Source organism: Topomyia yanbarensis, chromosome 1, assembly GCF_030247195.1.
Source record: "Topomyia yanbarensis strain Yona2022 chromosome 1, ASM3024719v1, whole genome shotgun sequence".
In the NCBI taxonomy this organism is placed as follows: domain Eukaryota; kingdom Metazoa; phylum Arthropoda; class Insecta; order Diptera; family Culicidae; genus Topomyia; species Topomyia yanbarensis.
Window position 1 is genome coordinate 190,924,829 of NC_080670.1, and position 19,875 is coordinate 190,944,703.

The following is a 19,875-nucleotide window of genomic DNA, read 5'->3' on the forward strand; positions in this document are numbered from 1 at the left end:
CTAAACTAGCCGGAATTTTATCTACTATAGGACTGTTCACTAATCGAAAGAAAGTCTCCTGATTACTGTTATCTTGCAATTTACGTAAATTTTGTTAAATGTAACCAGAGCTTAAAAAAATGACATCCCTGCGTGACCTTGAAAGTAGAGATGGGCCATTCGTTCGCGAACGGTTCAAGTGAACTGGTTCTTCGAAGAGAATGAGCGACCGGAAGTTCTTTTTAAAAGAACGGTAGTTCTCAATTCTCTTCAAAGCGAATGAACTGAACATGACCCAAAGCCGTTTGGCGAATTTCTCGGATCGATTTTTAGGCGAACGAATGAAAATGAACCGACTTGCCGTCCCACAAACCGCTCTCTGTGCTCTCCCAGAATGGAACCGGCGAAGAACGACTCATCACATTCTCTATTTCTCTAGTTATACATCATGAAGAAATCGCTACCCTTGATGAACTTGTTAAGCATACAGGGGTATAATAGTTTGGGCAGCATCTGTTTGGTTCCTCTCCAAGAATCGAATGTTTTGAGAGACATTCGCTAGATACAAGTAAATTATCAGCTGAACGGAAGAACGGTTCATCTGAACTAGTTCTTTTTACAGAACTGTTCAGTCGGGAATGGTTCTTCGAAGTGAACTGCTTCGCCCATCTCTACTAGATACAAGTAAAATATCAGCTGAACGGAAGAACGGTTCATCTGAACTAGTTCTTTTTACAGAACTGTTCAGTCGGGAATAGTTCTTCGAAGTGAACTGTTTCGCCCATCTCTACTTGAAAGAGAACCGAAATTCAATTCCTGCCCGCCGCGATGAATGAAATGTTTGATTCGTTTCCCTCGTCATTCATTCTCCCGACCAAGCGCATTCGGGTTCGCATATGTTCGGTTTCAGAAGCAAACTGAACTTTGTTTCTATGCTAGCTCTGAGAGGGAGCATTGAGCGAAAAGGCACACTAGATATAGATTACGCAGCTCACTAATACTCGAACTGTCCACATTATAACAAATGGATGCTTTGGTTGGTGAAGGAATTTACAATTCCTCTGCACTCAAACATTCGATTCTGCATGAAAATTCAGTCAATTGGAAAGTTGAATGACCGTCAGTTTCGATAAGCAGCAATACTATGCTCGGACGGGACATTCGCGTTTGATCAGTCGTTCGATTGAAACACAAAGTGTGTTTTAGTTTTTAGGGATTTGTGTCGAGCCGGCGCTAATCTATTCCGACAAAAAGTTAGTGTCGGTTTCTGATGAGGCGAAGCCGAAACGCACCCATGTAATAAGCAGGAATAGTTAACTGATTTTGAAATCTCGAAGCACTAAATGCAACGTTGATGACACCACTAGAATTACTCGAAACTATAAATATGGGTGAGCTAAATAATGTAGTCATCACACTTGCTTCCGACAAATCAAAGAAAACGCATCGCACTTGCTTCTCCTGTGCCGAAGAGACTTTCTTTCAGATTTCTATGTTTTTAAATTATTGTAATTCACCTGATTTCTGTGAATCTTTTGCAAAAATGTTTTGCCAGCGGCAGTTTTCGTGATGCGAAGATGCTTGTAGTTACACTTTCTAAGTCAATTCAAACAATCTGCTCAGTAATTGGTTCGTTTTTAATTAGCTCAAGTTTTTTTACATTCATCTTAAAAATTGGAAGAGAGGCATGACTTCTTGAAGAAAGCTGTAATGCTTTTTGGTTACAGGTTTGTTTCACCAAAATTTAGGAAACAATTTCAATCAACGTTGTTCCACCTAACGTTGAATGTTGTGCGGATAACGAAGACGTAGTGTGTTTTCGAAAATGCCGAATTGAGAGGATCAGAGCGAAATTCAGAAAGCACTCGTTCTGAGTGCATAGAAAAGATAGAAGAGGTGCTCTTGAGGCTTGTTAGATTAGCTGATTCTTTTTCCTCCCCTCCGTGATTTCTGATCATCTCTCATTTTAGTCCAAAACGAATAAGAAACAGATCGTGTGACTGGTATATACTGAAGACATAAAATCGAAATTATTGGACTAATAGATACAACCAGTCACAACATTTTAGTCGTAACAGTGTTGCGAACTCGCATGAACGGAACGAATTCCTCGCATGAAAGCAAAATTAAGTGCCAATGAAAATGATGATGCGTTAAAATGACGCGAAAGTAAAAACTGTCGCCTCAGCTATATCGTTCTCAGTAAATTGAAATATTTTTTGCCTAGTACGCTTGTACAGAGTGCACAGACCTAATGCAGTAATTCAAATTGGGTACAATTCAAAAACCTGTCATTAAAATTTAAAATAGAGTTGCCAATATCGAGTATTGCATCTGAGTTTTGTTGAACGGGACAATCACTTGCGATGATGCGTTCACTTTGGGAGAGTTTTAGTACTCAGTCGTCCATTAAATTTCTTCTACTATTTTTTAAATAATTCATAAGTGAACTCAGTTCAATGCTTTAGCCAATCGAAACAGTGGTTCTGTCATCTAGTTATATCTATATTTCCAACAATAAAAATAATAAAATGAGTTTTACTGGTTGTCCAACAGATCTCACGCTAGCTCTTAACCATTGCACGTAGATGCCTGTTTACGAAGCATGGAAATATTTTTTCCTCATCAACTGCGTATAGGGTGTCGTTCATATCTCTCGCTATTGAGCACTTCCGTGTCATAATCGTGGTTGCTGCCTTTATGTTCGCAAACATGCTTGCTTCTTGAATTTCCTCAAATGTGCTGGCTGTAGATTTTGAGATATTGACGCAGCTTTTGCCGCAGAATACCTGAGGTGGTAGAACTCAATAAAGGCGGTTTTTTTGAACTGGTAGGTTTTTTTGATAATGGAAATTCACGCAATTAGTTTTTGCAAAGGATTTTTTAAGCTTGACGGTTCTCGGAGCTTTTTGTTTCTTTAAATAATCTATACTCTGAGATTTTATCGATGTCAAACCATGCTTTATAGTTTTTGTCTAGAGTACATTTTCCATTTAATCCATTGTGTGCTATAACGACCTGACAAAAATAACTTCGGAGAAACATGTTTCATGGTCAGCCAGTTTCCATTTCTCCAATATTTTAGCAATAGCGACGCACTGCTCAATATTGGATAACACCAAGTTAATCATCCTGCTACTACTGAGGTTAACACGGGTATGTTTCCAAAATTTTTGCTTTATTCCTACGGCATCTACTATTGTTTTCAGTTCTCGAGAATAACCACATTCATCTCACTGGATATTTAAAACTCCACCAAAGACATTTTTTTTTCTCTTCCGAAATAATTTTGTCGCCAATGTTCAAACGCTTCCAAGAAATCTCCTTAGCTTCCACTTGGTGAATGGTAAAATTAGGATGCCTAATTTCTACTGTCTAAAACCAGTTATCGATGACCGTTTTGTTGGAAATTGTTTCGAATTCTAGGTAATCAACTAGGTACATCAAAACGTCTCCAGTTCGCTACTTACTTTACCTCGATACCTTGTTGGCTACACCTCGCGTCACCTCGCCAATGCCGGGCGTATCGTAGTGCTCCATCTTTGTCGGTCGTGGGCGGCGCCCTTCCAGTTCCCCAGCACATTCAGGGAAGTCGGCTCCTCTTCCACTTCCACGAAGTCGGCGTCCTCTTCATGGCTCCCTGCCGGTTACTGTATTTGCAATTCTTTCTTCCGACATTCGTACTACATGACCAGCGCATTGCTGTCTGCCGCATTTTATCTGTTTAACAATATCCGCAGTTTAGTATACTTAGTACAACTCATGATTCGTGCGTCTGCATCACACTCCATTTTCGAAGACTCCGAATGCTCTATCTGCCTCCCTCAACGTCCACGCTTTGTGGCCATAAAGAACGACAGGGTGGATCAGTGTCTTGTATAAGGCGAATTTTGTTGACGTTTGCAGGTTGCGGGACCTAAACTGGTTACGTAGACCGTGAAGGCCCTGCTGGCAGCTGCAATACGCCTTTTTACCTCAAGGGAAACATCGTTGTCGCAAGTCACAAGTGTACTAAGATAAACAAATTCTTTGACCACTTCAAACACGTCACCATCAAGTACTACCTTGGAGTTACCACTGCACCTGCCTCTCTCTTTACCTGTGACCATGTACTTTGTCTTGGCTGAGTTGCTTACTAAGCCTATCCTCGCTGTTTCCCTCTTAAAAGGCACGAAAGCCTCTTCCACTGTTCAACGATCGATTTCAATTACATCAATATCGTCCGCAAAACCAAGAAGTATATGCGACCTTGTGATGATAGTTGTTCTCATCTGCAATCCGAATACAGTCGTGATTCGCTGGTTGGGCCACACCGCTGTCCAACTAACGAATTTGATTCGTTAGTTGGACCGACTGACAGATGTCAAAAACTCTCCAAAGGAGACGTTAGTAGTGTAATTGCATCTATTCACATCTCTAATAATTGTCAGATTGATTGTCAAAGTAAATTTGACATAAGATTTTGACATTCAGATGCTTTTTAGTTGGACAATGGTCCAACTAGCGGAGGTTCAACTAAAAAGCGGTCCAGTTAAAAAATGTCCAACCAGCGAATCACGATTGTACTTGATTTTGAACCATCCAACGCCGTACGTATCAGTGGGTCCACACGAAAACCAGCCTTGAATTCGCCGACGGACTTCTCAAGCTGCTAAACTGGACAAGCGATAGTATTTTGTACGCCGAGTTCAGGAGAGATATCCCCCTGTAATTAGCGCACTCCAGTCTGTGCCCTTTCTTGTAGATGGGGCAAATGAGTCCATCAAACCAACTGACATTAATTAGAGATGTGAGCAGATGCATTTTCGGTCCAACTATCGAATCAAATTCGTTAGTTGGACAGAGGGTGTGGCCCAACCAGCGAATCACGACTGTACGAGATAATGGTCCGCGTTAATGTTTGGGCCTGTGAAGGTTCTCACATCAATGACGTCGGAGAAATGCCGTCGGAGTATGAGGTGGTTCTGACAGCGGTTTACATAATTATTTCGAGCCCAATGGCAGCGTTGACAAGCAACAAGACCCCGTAAGAGGTTTGGTACGGTCTCAAGCCTGACGCTTAAAGTTAGTGCCAGTGCTTTCTGTATCGTACCGAAAGAAGCTTTTATTTCATTGGGTATGACTTGAACGCCTATCGATTGTGGTATGGTTAGAAAATTTTCATCGCGTTATCGTGGACGAGCTATCTTTGAAATCAAAGCAAGAAGGGGTTCAAACTCCTGTTTTAGTGCCGAGCGGTAAAGATTATAAATAGGCTGGACTCCTGCAATCGTGGAGCGTGAAGCCGAAACATGGGAATTTCTCTCCCGAAGATCAGTTGTTAATGTGTATTATGCCTGTTAAGATGATGTCGAGCTTGAACAAGATCCGTCAATCAGCGAACTCAGAACCCAGCGGCCATCACCAGTGAATATTCGTGTGTATCTTTTATCCTCAACGCGAAAAGTTACGTTGAGAACTTACCTGATGGTCTGAAGTTGCAACCCGATTGGCCGAATGGAGGCAATTGATGGCAAGCTAAGGTACTTGGTTGAACACGAGACTTATGGTCGCTTACAACAATGTGTGCCACACTTCTGACAACTAAAAAACTGTCAACAAAGCGTAGTTAAATAATCATAGCAACCATTGTTTTTGCTTTACTGAACACCATGGCACATCGTGGCACAAGCTACCACGCTGTTTGTGTGTGAGAACAATTCGATTTGTGCTGAGCGACTCACCCCTTGTTATTTATGGTGAAGATATGTGGAAGCCAGAAACCCACTCTCGTTGCTAGGCATCGGCTCGTTTGTTTACATTGAGAAAAGTTGAAATTTGAAGTGAAAATTCAAACGCACAAATGAGAGTTTTCGGACATTTTCCTTTTTCGCAGTGGTGTGTGATTAGAGTGCATTTGGAAAAGTAAATTACAATGAAAAGAAAGTGTTTCGAAAAGAAACCCCAAGTGAAGAGGGGTGATATTATTGCACAAAATAAGAACTACAGATGGTATTCTGTCAAAAACTCGGGTTGATTGTATAGGAAAATGTTCTAGCATCCTCAAGTAGCAGTTTCATGACATACCGGCAAGGTTGACTGCTTGAAAAGCGGATTTTTATATTTGCTCATGTCAGATATATGGTTAAGCAGGGGAAAGAGGGGTTGTCACGTAGGAGCTATGTTGTTGCTTGCATAATGTCCTTGAACATGCCCTTCGTTGAGTTATGCCACACACTTGCTTGACCATAGCACCAAGCAGCAAATTTGCTGCGAACAAAAAAGCTGTCAATCGCTCTTCCGCTCAATTTCTTGTCAGTGTCGTGCGAATTAAAAGTCGGTTTCCAAAGGGAACAAGGCCATTTCCGGACGCGAAATCGGAACGAGACAAGAAATTTTAACTGTCTATCGGCACATTGTCAAACATCGTTTGTCGCAGATTTTACCGGAGTTTGCAAGCACGGCAGCAGCTTCGTCTGACACGAGATTCACAGAAGCGAAAAAACTTCTGACGACGGTGAATCACAGACTAACAGATATAACACTCGAAAACAATGCTTCGCCTGCTTTAACGGTCATTTTAAATATATTTGTAGTTGGGACTGTGGCCACATTTGAAATTATGGCGCCATTGACATATGAACCAGCAGATGGGGGATAGACCACTAGTGAAAAATTATTCCCAAACCAGAGGGGTAACCCATCAGCAAATGAGTGTTTGGGGCTGTGAATAAAAGGTTCTGGGAAAACTACCGGATCGATGTTTTTTGTGGGAATTCTCTCATAGTGTTATGTCTGTTAGTCTGTGGGTGAATGGCACACCACTCGATCAGTTAACGCCCAGTTAAACTCATTCCGGAACCGGTTCGGATTTCTGAATGGAGTCATTATGGATTCCAAATCAAATGCAACAACCGATTCCGACTCAGAATCGATTGTTGCATTTGTTTTGGAATCCATACTGACTCCATTTAGGATTCCGAATGGTTTGACCGGGCGGCAGCCTGGAAACGTGGTGAGTACACACAAGTAAATGCCATTTCGGCACCTCATTGACAAAGCAGGGTGAAGATACGTGATCGTCACAAACCCAGCTCGTGAAAAGGCCCTCCACAGAGGTAAGAGCACGCTGGGCTTGATAATGGAGTGAGAATCTAATGATCGATTTTTTTTTCTTGAATTAATTTTCTGCTTGGATGGCCACTTGAAGACTGATCAGATTGGTTTTGGCGTTCCGGTCGATTCTCACTAGCGACAACCGGCAAATCTTGACACCGAGAGGCGGCACACGAACCCGGTCGACGCACGAGAGCCACGATCCGTTGAGTGATGCAGAGGACGGACCGGAGCGTGATGGTTCACGATGACGTGTGCCTGAGGGCATAATTCAGAGTGTGTACAATTAAGCAATTGCAATAGAGAAGGCTGATTTGGCCTGAAAAGTAGCGTTCTGGAAGGTGAAAAGCAAGAGAAAGTGAATAGAACATGACAGGAACATAGGTGTGAGAAGAAAAGGCGGTGGAGGAAGCTTTAGCAGTAGATAAAGGAATAAGGTAAAGTTTATGTAGAATCCGTTTTGTAGATCGTTTTGGTGTCCAGATTTGGGTAAGCCCTTTAATGCTGCTGCCTATAGACTGTAAATGGGTGTATCAAGTGCAACCGAACCCTAATGGACCGACAAAAGGGAAGGAAGCATGCGTGCGAAGGGTTACGGATTCGATTATGGAGACCTATTCTCTTGCTATTGCAAGATGTCAACCGTTCGCAAGATGCTTGCTGAAACAAATTAACATAATTTTGTTGTCCATCAGATGGATGAAAAAACAGCTTTACTCTACGGGCGATTGACTGAGGCTATATACATGAGACAGCCGAAAGGATTCGAGGAGTGGAACAAAGTATGTAAACTGCGCAAATCGTTGTACGGACTGAAGCAGGCCTCGAAGGAATGGAACGATAGGGTTCATGAGTTTGCAGCAAGAACCGGTTTCGCCGCTTCAGGAGTTGTTTATACGAGCGGCCTAGTAACTCCCGAGCGGAATATCGGCAAAGAAGCTCAGCCAACCGAACTATACAGAAGCAGTTCTTCGTTCGTAAATAAGCAAAACTGCTTTCTTTATTACGGAAATCTCGTGGATGTCATAAATATTCGCTTTCTTAGTGTGTGGTAACTAAAACAAAATTCACTTGCTTACCTCACTACTTTGGGCATTTCTCTAGCGATGTATGTAGTTCTGCTTTAATCACATCCACTTATACTGACAAGATTATAAACCACATGTTTCTCCTGACTGTTGTTTGATAGTACTTGCTACACTGAAGACAACTGATGCACATTTCTTGTGCATCAGTTGTGAGCCGGTTGCATTAAAAAACAAATTCCGTATCAATTCATGATTTCACAAAAATGAATGCGCTATCAGTCGGGCGGCCTTGCGGCAGTTGGCCGGAACCGGTGGCCATAGCCATCGAAGAGAAAGATGCTGGCATATTCTCTAACTCTGGACGCCTTATTGATCAGTTCTTTTTCGCTTTTCGTCACGAATATGTTCCAATAGATTCTCCGCTTAAGGTTCACCCAGAAATTTGCAATTTGGCGCAGCTGGGGGAGTTGACCTTCTTTGGGGCGACTGGAATCTTCAAACACAGATCCGGCCAGCACACGAAGTCGTCCTTCGAGGGGTGATTCTTAATGAAGGCCGGTTCACGATATGATCGAATGAAAATGTGTAATGCAATCGCTGTCAAGTTAGGCCGATAGTGTCCAACGGCCCAGCAAACCATCAATCGTATATAAAAGTTTACAATAAATTACAAATAATGACAGACTAAATCAAAATTACAAATAGTGCAAGCAAAAATTATGTTTTGTTGTAAAAAGTTCACATAAAATGCAAATCTGTGATCGAAATACAATGTTGACTTGAAGTTATTTATTAGTCCACTACAACTTAAAACAAAATTGTACATGCGGAATAATAAAGACAATTTTGAAACATTGTATAGAAATTAATTTGCAATTGGATTAAACTGCAAAATCGTTCAAAAAAAATAGTCACCTCCTTATAGCACTTCGCAAATTCTCTGCCAGACTAGTTCAATATTTGAGCAATAAAAAATGGCTTGAGTACAGAATGTAGGTTGTGATTTGACAGGTATAAAAGGTATCATTGGAGTGCCATATTTAGGTTGGATTATGGTATTTTTAGATCGTAATCACAAAGCGGCAAAAATGATCAAATATAATCGTTGCTTGACAGTGTATAAATAGATGAGTACATAGCGGCTATGCTGGGAACACGAAGATCTCAGGTTCGAAACTGGAAGTAAACCGTAGCAGGTAATTTTAATAATTGATGTTCCAGTAACTCCAACCTCACCCATGAAAAACATATCTACCAGTGTGGGCGTAACTGTGTCGTATAACAGAATTATGGAAATTTCACCCTGATTTTTTATTTTCATATTATTTTTAAAAAAAACTTCTTGTTACCACATTGGGGACCTCAAGCTGCATAAACCTTATGTGTGATTGTAAAGTTGATCATATATAAACTCAAAATGATAAGCTAGATGATTGTATAATACTTCTGATGAGATCAAAATTCGTCGTAAATCACATAGTTCTACTATACCGATTTGTTGTACGTATATGGCCTCCACTTTTGTTCACATAGAAGAGATCTATGCATTTTATACAATTAGTTCATATCGTTGAAGAGTACAGTTAATTGCAACTTATTAAAGTGAATCAAAATGTTGGATGGGGGGGAAACCAATTTTTGAATAGTTCTGGAGTGCCAAGGGTTGGAAGTTGAGAAAATAAGAATGTTCCTGTCAACACTTTGATTTTTCGGATAAATTAACTTAGACGAAAACATTTTATTGCTTGATTCCAAAACTCGTATTCCCACCTCCACCAACTGAAACCAAGGTGAATCAACACCGATGCTTATCAATTAGCCAAACCAGTCCTCTCCGATCCACCAACCACAAACAAATCAACCATACATAGAGTTGTGCAGCTCTTCAATATCTTGATCCCGTTGGGCTGCTCGCTCGCGAAATTTCTTCTGCTCCTCGTAACTCTCATCATCGGTCTTTAGCTCGTATCTGCATAATGGACAACTGTTTGTCTGTTACAAGAAAATTAAAAAAAAACATGATAAGAAAAACTCGTTAGAAAATTAATATTTGCGAAAATTTGTTACTAAGATTTGGGACATTTCTTTTTAGGCGATGTAAGTTATAACTATTGATATTGTGCCTTGCAGGATAATCGCTCGATATGCGATTATATGAAAGCTCAATTGAGATAGGCGCGTGACAGCCGCCTATATAAATTTATAGGCAGCTTTTGCCTTGAAGCTTTCGAAAAGCACACAGCTGGCAGAAAAATAAAGCTCCAGACGCCCGCAATGTGAGATTTTATTATAAGCGCGACAATATTTTGTTAATTAGATTTGCAAGAGGAAAAACAGTAAAACTAGCAACGAAAAACATTATATTTTGAGTCTGTTTAACCACTTAAAATAACTATTCGCCAGTCTGTATGTAAACTGTCTCTAGTTTTAATCAGCAATCAGCAAGTTTGATAATTTCCCACCAAAACTCACCTTCTCCAGCCACGGCATAATGCAGGACTTGTGGAAATCGTGCTTGCAGGGTAGCACCAGAAACAGCTCGTTAACCTCCTCGTTCGGTTTGATGCAGATCGCACAACGTTCGTCCTCTTTGGAGACCTCCTTCTCCGGGAGGTTGGCAACCAGCTGTTTGGATGCTGGCGGCGGTAGCGTATCCGCACTGAAATCATCCGCAAAGAAACCGTTCTGCTGCAGAAACCGTACCATCAACATCAGCTGGTGGTTTTCCGTTTGCTCGGCCGTTATCGGTTCACAACCGAGCTCATCGAAGTAGTCGGCCATCGTACTGTCAAAAAAAAGTAACAATAACAAATAACGTACAGGTGAGTAAGCTTCAAGATGTGAAACATTGAAACAGAATCGGAAAGAAAATGTTTGTGTTTTCGACGGTTCAAAGCAATCGATCAAAAAGGAAGTGAAGCACGAAAGTGGCACAATCAATGAGGCATCGATAATGATATCATCAATGGTTTGCATAAATTTCTTGAGATGGTGAAACAACATCAAACAGTGCCAGTTTTAATTGCATATACGCATATTCGCGCCTTCAAGCGTCACCGGGCAAACGCATCGGTGACGAAGCGTGGGGGTGAGAATTAACGATTCGTGAAACATCCGGCGACAACGTGAGTTCAACTATTAATCAGCGTAGTTTATAACCTCACAAATTTCCGCACCACACCAAGTATGTGACCGGAACGCCCGGCGGCGGGAGGGAGCTCGTGAACAACAGAGGATGATTGTTTTTGTGTCATCATGCAATTATCTTCGGCATCCCCTCACCGCGCACGATTGGATTCCGGTGCGGTGCGGTGGTAACAGTTACAAATCTCTTCGAATCGTAACACATACACGTATGTGTATGTCACGAGGCAGCACACGGATTTCGTTCGCCGGCGTGCATAATTAGAATGGGGTGGTTTTAGATCTGGGTGTGGAATGTCAAATCAAACGATGGCCATTCAGCTACTGTCGCTGGAGGCAAACGCGGCATCTGTTGTGGGACCGGTAGCATGTTCAACTATTTTTGTACAAAAGAAACAAACTATTCTCCTTGAAAACTGTTCGGGTTAGGTGCGATTTTCAGCTACATAGTCTCTCTGGTACTGGCGATTGACAGGCGATGTAAACTTAAAATTTTCCAACCAGTGCAGTAGGTAGTGTCATTTTTGATTAATTGCTCGTCAGTTGTTCGAAATGCCATTCTGAACCGGAAGGTTTTCCCTCAGTCAGTTAGATTCGTTGAAGATAGGATGAGATTAGAACACGATTAGCGGTCGTGAATGGAGATCCTAACGGGTCCGCCATTGATTTAGATAGTTTCGTTTAATACCGTAAACATGGGGACATACAAGGATACGACCAAATTACAACAGTGAAGCTGGAGGAGATGTTGTGAAGCGCACCCCGATATTAGAAGCGCAATTCAATATGGTGACCCCATCAAATATTACTTTTCACAAAACGTCTAAATGCCTCTGACACTGATTTGCTAGAACAGCTCCACGGCACCTGTTTTCCGCACCGAACGTGACAATCGTGGTAAATTGTTCATCCACAGTTCTCGCCCATCAAGAGAAGGGTGACAAAAATCACGTGCGAGGCGAATTCTCGCTGGGGATAAAAAGCTTTTTTGGTGTCGAGGACGCTAGTTGAAACGGACTAAAAGGTGCCAAAAATGAATAAATAATATGGTAGTGATGTAAATTGCATCTGTTCACATCTCTAATTAATAATAGTTTTATTGTCATAGATGTTAGAGATTAGAAATAATTATTTTTTTCTCATTTGTTGTGCGTAAAAACTAAATAACCACACCTTACCCTCAACCATCTTGACCCCTATCCTTTTGCTGGGTTAACTGTCAAAGATGCTAACCCATGTGGCTAAAACTAGAAAAACTCTAGAAAGAGAACTGCGGAGACTCCATTTTGGATCGATTGGATTCGCGTTTAACTGTCAAAAAACGAATCCAATCGAACATTGCCTATCCTTATAACATTGGACGTTGCCATACAATGCCGGGGCATAGGTTGCCAAAAATGCTGTTTTTCTCTCCGCAGTTCTCTTACTAGAGTTTTTCTAGCTAAAACCATTGTCAAGTAAGGCCGATAGTGTCAAACAACTGTATGTTTACAATTTGGTAGAAAATCAATAAAAAATCGTTCTGAAATTTTAAGAATTGGACAAAAAGAAAAATATTATTCATTGGACGACCCAAGATGACCTAAGATTTTGACATATAGCTGCTCTTTACCTCGACAATGGTTCAACTAGCGTGGATCCAACTAAAATGTCCAGTTCAAAAGTGTTCAATCAATTACTTATAGTCAAACTGTATTCAACCGGTTGAAGCGTTCGACCAGCTACATTAAACCGAGTATTTATCGTTCTAGTTAATGGCGTTCTGTGATTACCGCAATCGACGCGTAACTGATTTACATAGAAGAATTGTCCGAACAACACAATCAACCGACACAACCGTCCGACTGACCTAGAAGTATCACCCGAATTTAGTCGGTCGCACATTTCACTGATAATTGGAATGGGTTCTGGTAGGTGTTTGTTTGCTTGCTATACCTACTTGCCGTTTTCATTTCGGGTGCCGAAAAATTTCGCTTGACTCGACAACCAACCATACCTCCCACAGGGGGAGGGGTTTCGGACGCTTGTTGCTATTTGTTGTTTGGCCGGCTTAGCTCACAAATTAGTGTTTCCGCGTGGCGTTCCGCTCGAATTGTGGATTTAAATTATTAGCGCCAGGGAAGTTTGTTGTTTATGGGAGAAAATGATGTCGGTGCTGACTGCTGGCTAGCGTAGGATTGCTAGAGATCTGGGTAGGTGGTAATGATGGAAGCATGACAATTTGTTGTTTTGGTCGAGGCAATAGGCAACAGCTGTGTGATGGGTTCAGATCAGTTGGATGGGCTTTGAGTCATTCATATCAGAATTATCCGGATCAGATAAAAAATAATGTTTGCCTTAAGAGAAGAAGAACGTGTTCAACAGTTAGGTTAGGTTCTTTAGAGTTACATAGAGAAAGTAATTGATTCGTGTTAGTTTCAATCCAATTTCAAATTTTTCGTCATGATAATTATGGTGGATGGAGACGGGCATAGCGTAGTTGGTAAATTGATTGCTTTGTACGCAGTTCACCTGGATTCGATTCCCAATCCTGCATATAGGGTTAGAGATTTTTCCAAAAGAGATTTCTGTGAGTGTGAACATCGCAAATCAAATACACACCTTACACACAGGTGGATACACCTTACTTAATAATAAGATAAACTAATCCCACAGCTAGGAAACGGGTGCATGTGGTACTGGGAATAGGCATCCGAAAAATATGTACTCTTTAAATGTGTACAGGCTTATGCTAACACTGCCGAAATTATTTTTCTTAACCGTCCACATGGTCTGCTCCATGTGTTGCTCGTTCAATACCCAAGCAACGAATGATAGAAAATGAACACAGAATGCTTATTTAGCACAATTTTTTCTATTTTCAGCGTAACTAAAAATTAGTGTTCCATTCTGTGCAGCTATTCTCAGCTCAACGATCCGATTATCGTCTCCTGGGCGTGCGAAATTTCATCGCATCGAACAACAATCTGGTTGAAACTCAATGTATTTTATTCCATTTGCGTCGATTCTAACTAGGCATCCAGATCTCGGACACCAACACATGATTTGTAAAACGAATCATTCTACTTTTTTTCAGTCGATCAAAACAAACACCAACATCACATACACATGAAAACACCTCATCAACCGTTTCTGTAGAAACTGATTGGAAATGAAAAATAAGCAATGTGGCGCTCGGTCCTGTTATCGAGCGTGTTTCTCCTCGAAGGCTTCACACAACCAATAGCCGATTGAACAACAAACTCAGTGTCGTAGTGGAACATTCGAGCCGTCCTCGCCATCTTTCTATTTAACGTCGCTTTCAAAAGTTGAGTTCTAACAAAACGAATTTGATCTTTCTCCTAGGTGTCGTCACTCTCCTTATATGCACTCAGGACAAGACGTGACAATCTGCTTCTTATTTTTCCTTCAAGATTCTTCCACAGAGAACAGACGTCCATCTTCAGTATTCAACTTGATATTTTACACAACGGTTTCAAAGGTAGTTGGGATATCCAAACCAGGTGCGCTACTGTCGTCATGTTTTTTGTGGCTGAGTTCGACAGAATTGACAGCGATTATTCCTCTACCCAGTCAAACTAGCCCGGAACCGGTTCGGACTTCCACCATGAATCCTAGCTCAAATGCACAAACCGATAGAGTCGGAAATGGTTGTTTTCTTTGAGCTAGATTCCATACTGAATCCATTCAGGATTTCGAACCGGTTCCGGAATGGATTTGACGGATAGTTAGGATAGGTTGGTGTGGCGGCGCTAGTGTTTATCGTATATTCATTTATATTTTTACACACGTTTTTTAAAATATTTTTGTTCGATCATGGATATCTGTTCTCTGTGATTCTTCTTTTCGCACATTTTCACCCTGCCAAAATCTTTCGAAAAGTGTTGCTATTTTTGTCAATGGAAATGGAGTCTTGTTTATTTATTTTATGCCGGCAATATTTTGTATCTTGAATTCACTATACACTTCCGGTGAAAATTTCAACGTGTCGACATGTTGGTTTTCACCGAGTGCTAGATAATTCGCTTTTTTCACCTTGATTGGGCGAATTACTCGTGCTGTGGTGAACCAATTTTGTGGCGCTGCGAGTTTATCGTCGGTTAGTCACAGAAAGTAAAGTCCATTGGACTATAAACGAAAATTAACTGGCAATATAGCTTTATACGCTGTGCCATTTTGGACTTTGTTTCACAAACAAGCCAAACAGAAGCGAAGAAGAAGAAGAAGAAGAATTCACTATATTGATGAAGGGCACCGTTTTTCCACGTCATGGGTGTTTAGTGTTTGATGAAGCCATTTTCTGAAAAAAATTGGATTATGGCGAAGACTACATATTAATAAGACTGATATCTCTTTACTTCCCCCATACAAACGAGAAGCGACAGAGGTTACAGCGCCTCTATTGGAGGAAGCTAGGATGTAGTCTTCGCTATCATGCTGTAGAGATTTTAATATCGGTCGGAATGGTATGAATTCCTACTTACCATTTCCAAAGCAACTTTTATTAGATAATCAGCAGTCAAATATGAATCAGTGTGCAATCCGACAAAGAAAGAGTAACCCCTTCTTTTCTGATGCAGCTGACCTTAAAGATACACATAGTCGAACTTTTTTCCCCCTTCCCCCTCGTAAAATGATAGATAATAATAGGGATCTTTAATTTGGAAAAAATGTGCCAGTTTTTCATATGTATTGGTAGCGGGTGTCCTTACGAGTACACTCATATCATTCTTAAACCTTAATTATTCTTTTATGATTTTTAAATTTAAAAAAACCAAATTAAACTCAACCAGCAAACTGACAGTTGTCCTATTAAATGACGTATCTGCAAATATCTCGTTCGCCTCATTGTTAACCGGGACAGCACCCCACACAGCATGATCTGGTACTTTGTCAATCCGCTAGCAACCTGCCATCCCAAGTTTCATCTGCAAACTATGGTAGATCTGATAAGGCAACCTATAGGGTCGTGCAAGTCGCATGGGTTTGGATGTGTTATTGTCCTAAAAGGAAACAAACTAAAAAATGTTTTTTTCAATAGTTTCGGGCCAAAAAATTGAAAAAGGACTGAGATATTAACTCACGGTACTAATCTGCATCAGAATATGCCTTAACCCGCACACCCCTAAAGATCCCTATTAATAGTTTCATTTCATGGCAACGCCCATAGCAGGCTAAAAGAGAAACATTGGCCTTATCAGAGTGTCTTTCATTTCTGAATGTCACCAGCAATCTCTTTGTGAGAAAGACATTCCATTTCGTAGTCAAAGTGTTGTGTCCACTTCATTTGATACCGAACTCCAAATTGCCAAATCGAATTATTTCCCATTTCCAACTAGCTTCTGGGTTTCTTGAGTTTCCGCTCAACGATTATCCCATTGGGCGTAACTCTGGCGAGTTTGAAGTAGGACGATTTACACGTTGTCAAAGATATTTCATTCCTTAACCCTTTTCCCGGAGTAACAGGAGACTATTTAGATCCAAAATAACTCGGAATAACTGTTACTTAAAAAAGGCAACACTCGTTTTTGCAAACATTCCCCGACAAAAATATCTCCATTGACAGTGCCGCTTTTGAACCCACATGTGCAAATCGCCAGCCAAATCAAGTATTTTTTTCGAAAACTTTTCTTTAGCTTTTCCTTTTTCAGCCGCCACGTAAAACTCTTATTGTTTTGCTTGACATCTCGAGTGGGTGTCACTGTAACGTTTCTTGAACCAGCCAGAGTTCCTAACTCAGGTACATGGTGTCCATTCCCATCGCAGAGCAATAGGTTTTGGAGTGGGTGTACTCGTTAAAAATTAAACACATATACATAGACAAATTCTTTATTTTTTCTCTTCAATCAATAAATCAAATCCACGGGTAGTTGACTGCATCAATGAATTCATATAACAGCTGATGCAAATTACTGGCTGATGCAATCTTATAATAATAAATGAAGAGTAAGAATACAGTGGACGTCATGAAATGCTGACCTCTTTAGTTCCTGCGTTGGACTTGGACGATTGAATCTCTGCAGCAATACTTACGTAAATACTCGTAGGTAACAGATGTTCTATTCAGGGGTTCGGTCAATGTGTAATGACAATCTTCAATATTGAAGGGATCTTCGAATAATTCATCATTCAAGAATCTCAAGTAAGCGTCGGCTGGAGTTGTCCCTTTGAAACCACCTTTGATAATGCGGCACCATCGTTTAAATCAGAAATGGAACAGAGCAATAGGCGACTGTCGGTCGTTTCAGATGGCGGTGGGAATTCCTTCATTACGAAGGCTGAACCGAGACTGTTGGACATCAAACACCAATCCTGTAAGATATTGTCATCGATAATACGCCACGGTTCAGGTTTCTCTGGCGCCGGCGGTGGGACGATATGGTGAAAAAAGCCTTCGCATGGTTCAAAAAATGATCCGAGACCGTACAGCAGGTCGGCCAAAGGGGCTGGAACAGCGATGTTCCTGGCTAGTCGGACATATTGAGAAGCGCGGCGACGCTTCTCGAGCTCGTAGACATCGGTAACCCGTTTGAATATTAACGTCTTTCACATCCGAACAAAGTCGTCTTCGTTAATTTTAATATCGGGGTCTATCTGCTCCAATTGTTTATAGGTAGCGCGAGGAAGGAAGTCCTGCTTGTTGATGCATATTGTCTGATCGTGTATGGAAAAATCACTCTGAAGGCGCCCAAACATGCGACTTTCAACTGGCGTAAGGATGGGTCCCGGTTGCAGGCGGAGTGCGTCAAATGAAGCGAGTTGATGGGTCGCCTGCGATTCGGTGTTAGCAGCTGGCGTAGTTTGATTCTGGTCCGGTGCTTTTAGCATAGCTATCGCAGAACACTGGTCCTTGTTTTTGAACGCTTGAGTTGTGGTAATCCAAATGTTTGCTCTTGCTCTTTATTAGCGTTTAAAGCGCTGGCTTGCTGATGACCTAAACGTGTACACGTCGGTAAATTTTTGGGTTGATATTGTGCCTTGCAGGATAATCGCTCGATATGCGATTATATGAAAGCTCAATTGAGATAGGCACGTGACAGCCGCCTATATAAATGTATAGGCAGCTTTTTCCTTGAAGCTTTCGAAAATCACACAGCTGGCAGAAAAATAAAGCTCCACTGAAATCTGCTTGCGGAGCAACTGCGGCTATATTTGATGCGCCTTTCAGACGCCCGCAATGTGAGATTTTATTATAAGCGCGACAATACTTTTTCCAAAGAAGAAACACGTGATCAGTGTTGCCACAATTAAATCTGTACCGGGAGTTGAAAAATCTTTCCTATCTGTACTCTGCTATAGAAAAATCTGTACCGGATTCTGTACCGAAACAATAACAAGGTTGTTTAGAAAAAATTATTTTTCTTATACATATTTTTCATTTGGGGAAATCAAACCAGAAATTTTGACTCTTCTCTTTCACAATAAACCTCTTCACTCCTATGTGTTTTGCTCCCATGTGTGCATTCTACTCCACGGCCGCACACCTCAAAGAGTAGAAATAAAGAGGCTCTTTAGTGTGCATCATGGTCCCATGCGCACGGAAGCAGAGAAGACAACCAAAAAACATTTTGAAAACGTTCTTCCGATCAATCTTTATCTGAATCTGAATAGTTTGATTCCCCTTCCTCCCTGTTTGCCAGTGAGGGGAGGCACAAAAAAGTGGCTCTTCAAGGTAGCTCAATGTGCGAAATTTTGCATCTCTTGGTGCACAGCTCTTTCTCTTTTTCGTTTTCAAGTTTCTCTTTGGGCGGGTGATCTCCACATCGCAGTGTTCTTGTGCCGCTCTTTTTTTGTGTTTCGCTCTTTGTGCACATTATGGGATGCATCGCAAGGTTAAATTATTTTACTCTTCTGTCATCTAAAAAAATCTGTACCAATCTGTACTTTTTTACAAAAATCTGTAATCTGTACCGTACAGAATCTGTACCAAAAACGCTTCAAAAATCTGTACCTTTCTAGATAAATCTGTACTTGTGGCATCACTGCACGTGATATCCGCTGAGTTGGCGTTTATTTGATCCAAAAGGATCGATTTTCATCGTATTGATTTGGTTTACAAATATCAAATAATCGATTAGTTTGCATCGCATCCCAGTCAAAAAGGGCATGTTACTGGCTAACGGGGGGCTATTTGCCAACTCGGATGCTCTAATTGCCAGCCAGTTTGCTGGCAATTAGGAGGCTATTTCAAATGCAACATTTGGGCGATTTGCCGCCGTCATTTTTTTGCCGCCCTACCCGCCCTAAAATCGCCTAGGGAACCCGCCATTTAATCGCCCTTAATTGCCTAATATGAACATTACAAATAATACTGATTTTCGGATTCACTATCTACTCACATAAACTTATCAGTATGCTAGGTAATCACCACCAAACTATAGGAAGAATCAATGGTGAAGTTGGTATTTCACACCAAAACTTACCACAATCTGACTTCATTAAGACTTTAAGCAAAGATGTCATTAAGAAGATCCTTAATGACATCTTTGTTTCAACCCACATGTGCAAATTGCCAGCCAAACTAAGTATTTTTTTCAAAAACTTTCTGCTTAAACTTTTCTTTAGCTTTTCCTTTTGCAGTAGCCACGTAAAACTCTTCACGCAGAAAAAAGATTTGTAGGTTCAATAA

At 41.0% G+C, this 19,875-nt stretch overlaps 1 protein-coding gene across 1 annotated transcript in view; it reads right to left on the reverse strand.

Annotated features, from left to right (window-relative positions):
- Positions 1-9,858: 9,858 nt before the first annotated feature.
- Positions 9,859-19,875, reverse strand: part of LOC131685167 (E3 ubiquitin-protein ligase RNF181) — a 48,257-nt gene continuing 38,240 nt past the window's right edge. Inside the window, exons 2-3 of the mRNA XM_058968667.1 lie at positions 10,575-10,887; positions 9,859-10,094 (exon numbers count right to left, since the gene is read on the reverse strand). Of these exons, the coding sequence (XP_058824650.1) occupies positions 9,960-10,094; positions 10,575-10,883 (444 nt within the window). The 5' untranslated portion in view covers positions 10,884-10,887 and the 3' untranslated portion in view covers positions 9,859-9,959. The remainder of the gene's footprint in view (positions 10,095-10,574; positions 10,888-19,875) is intronic.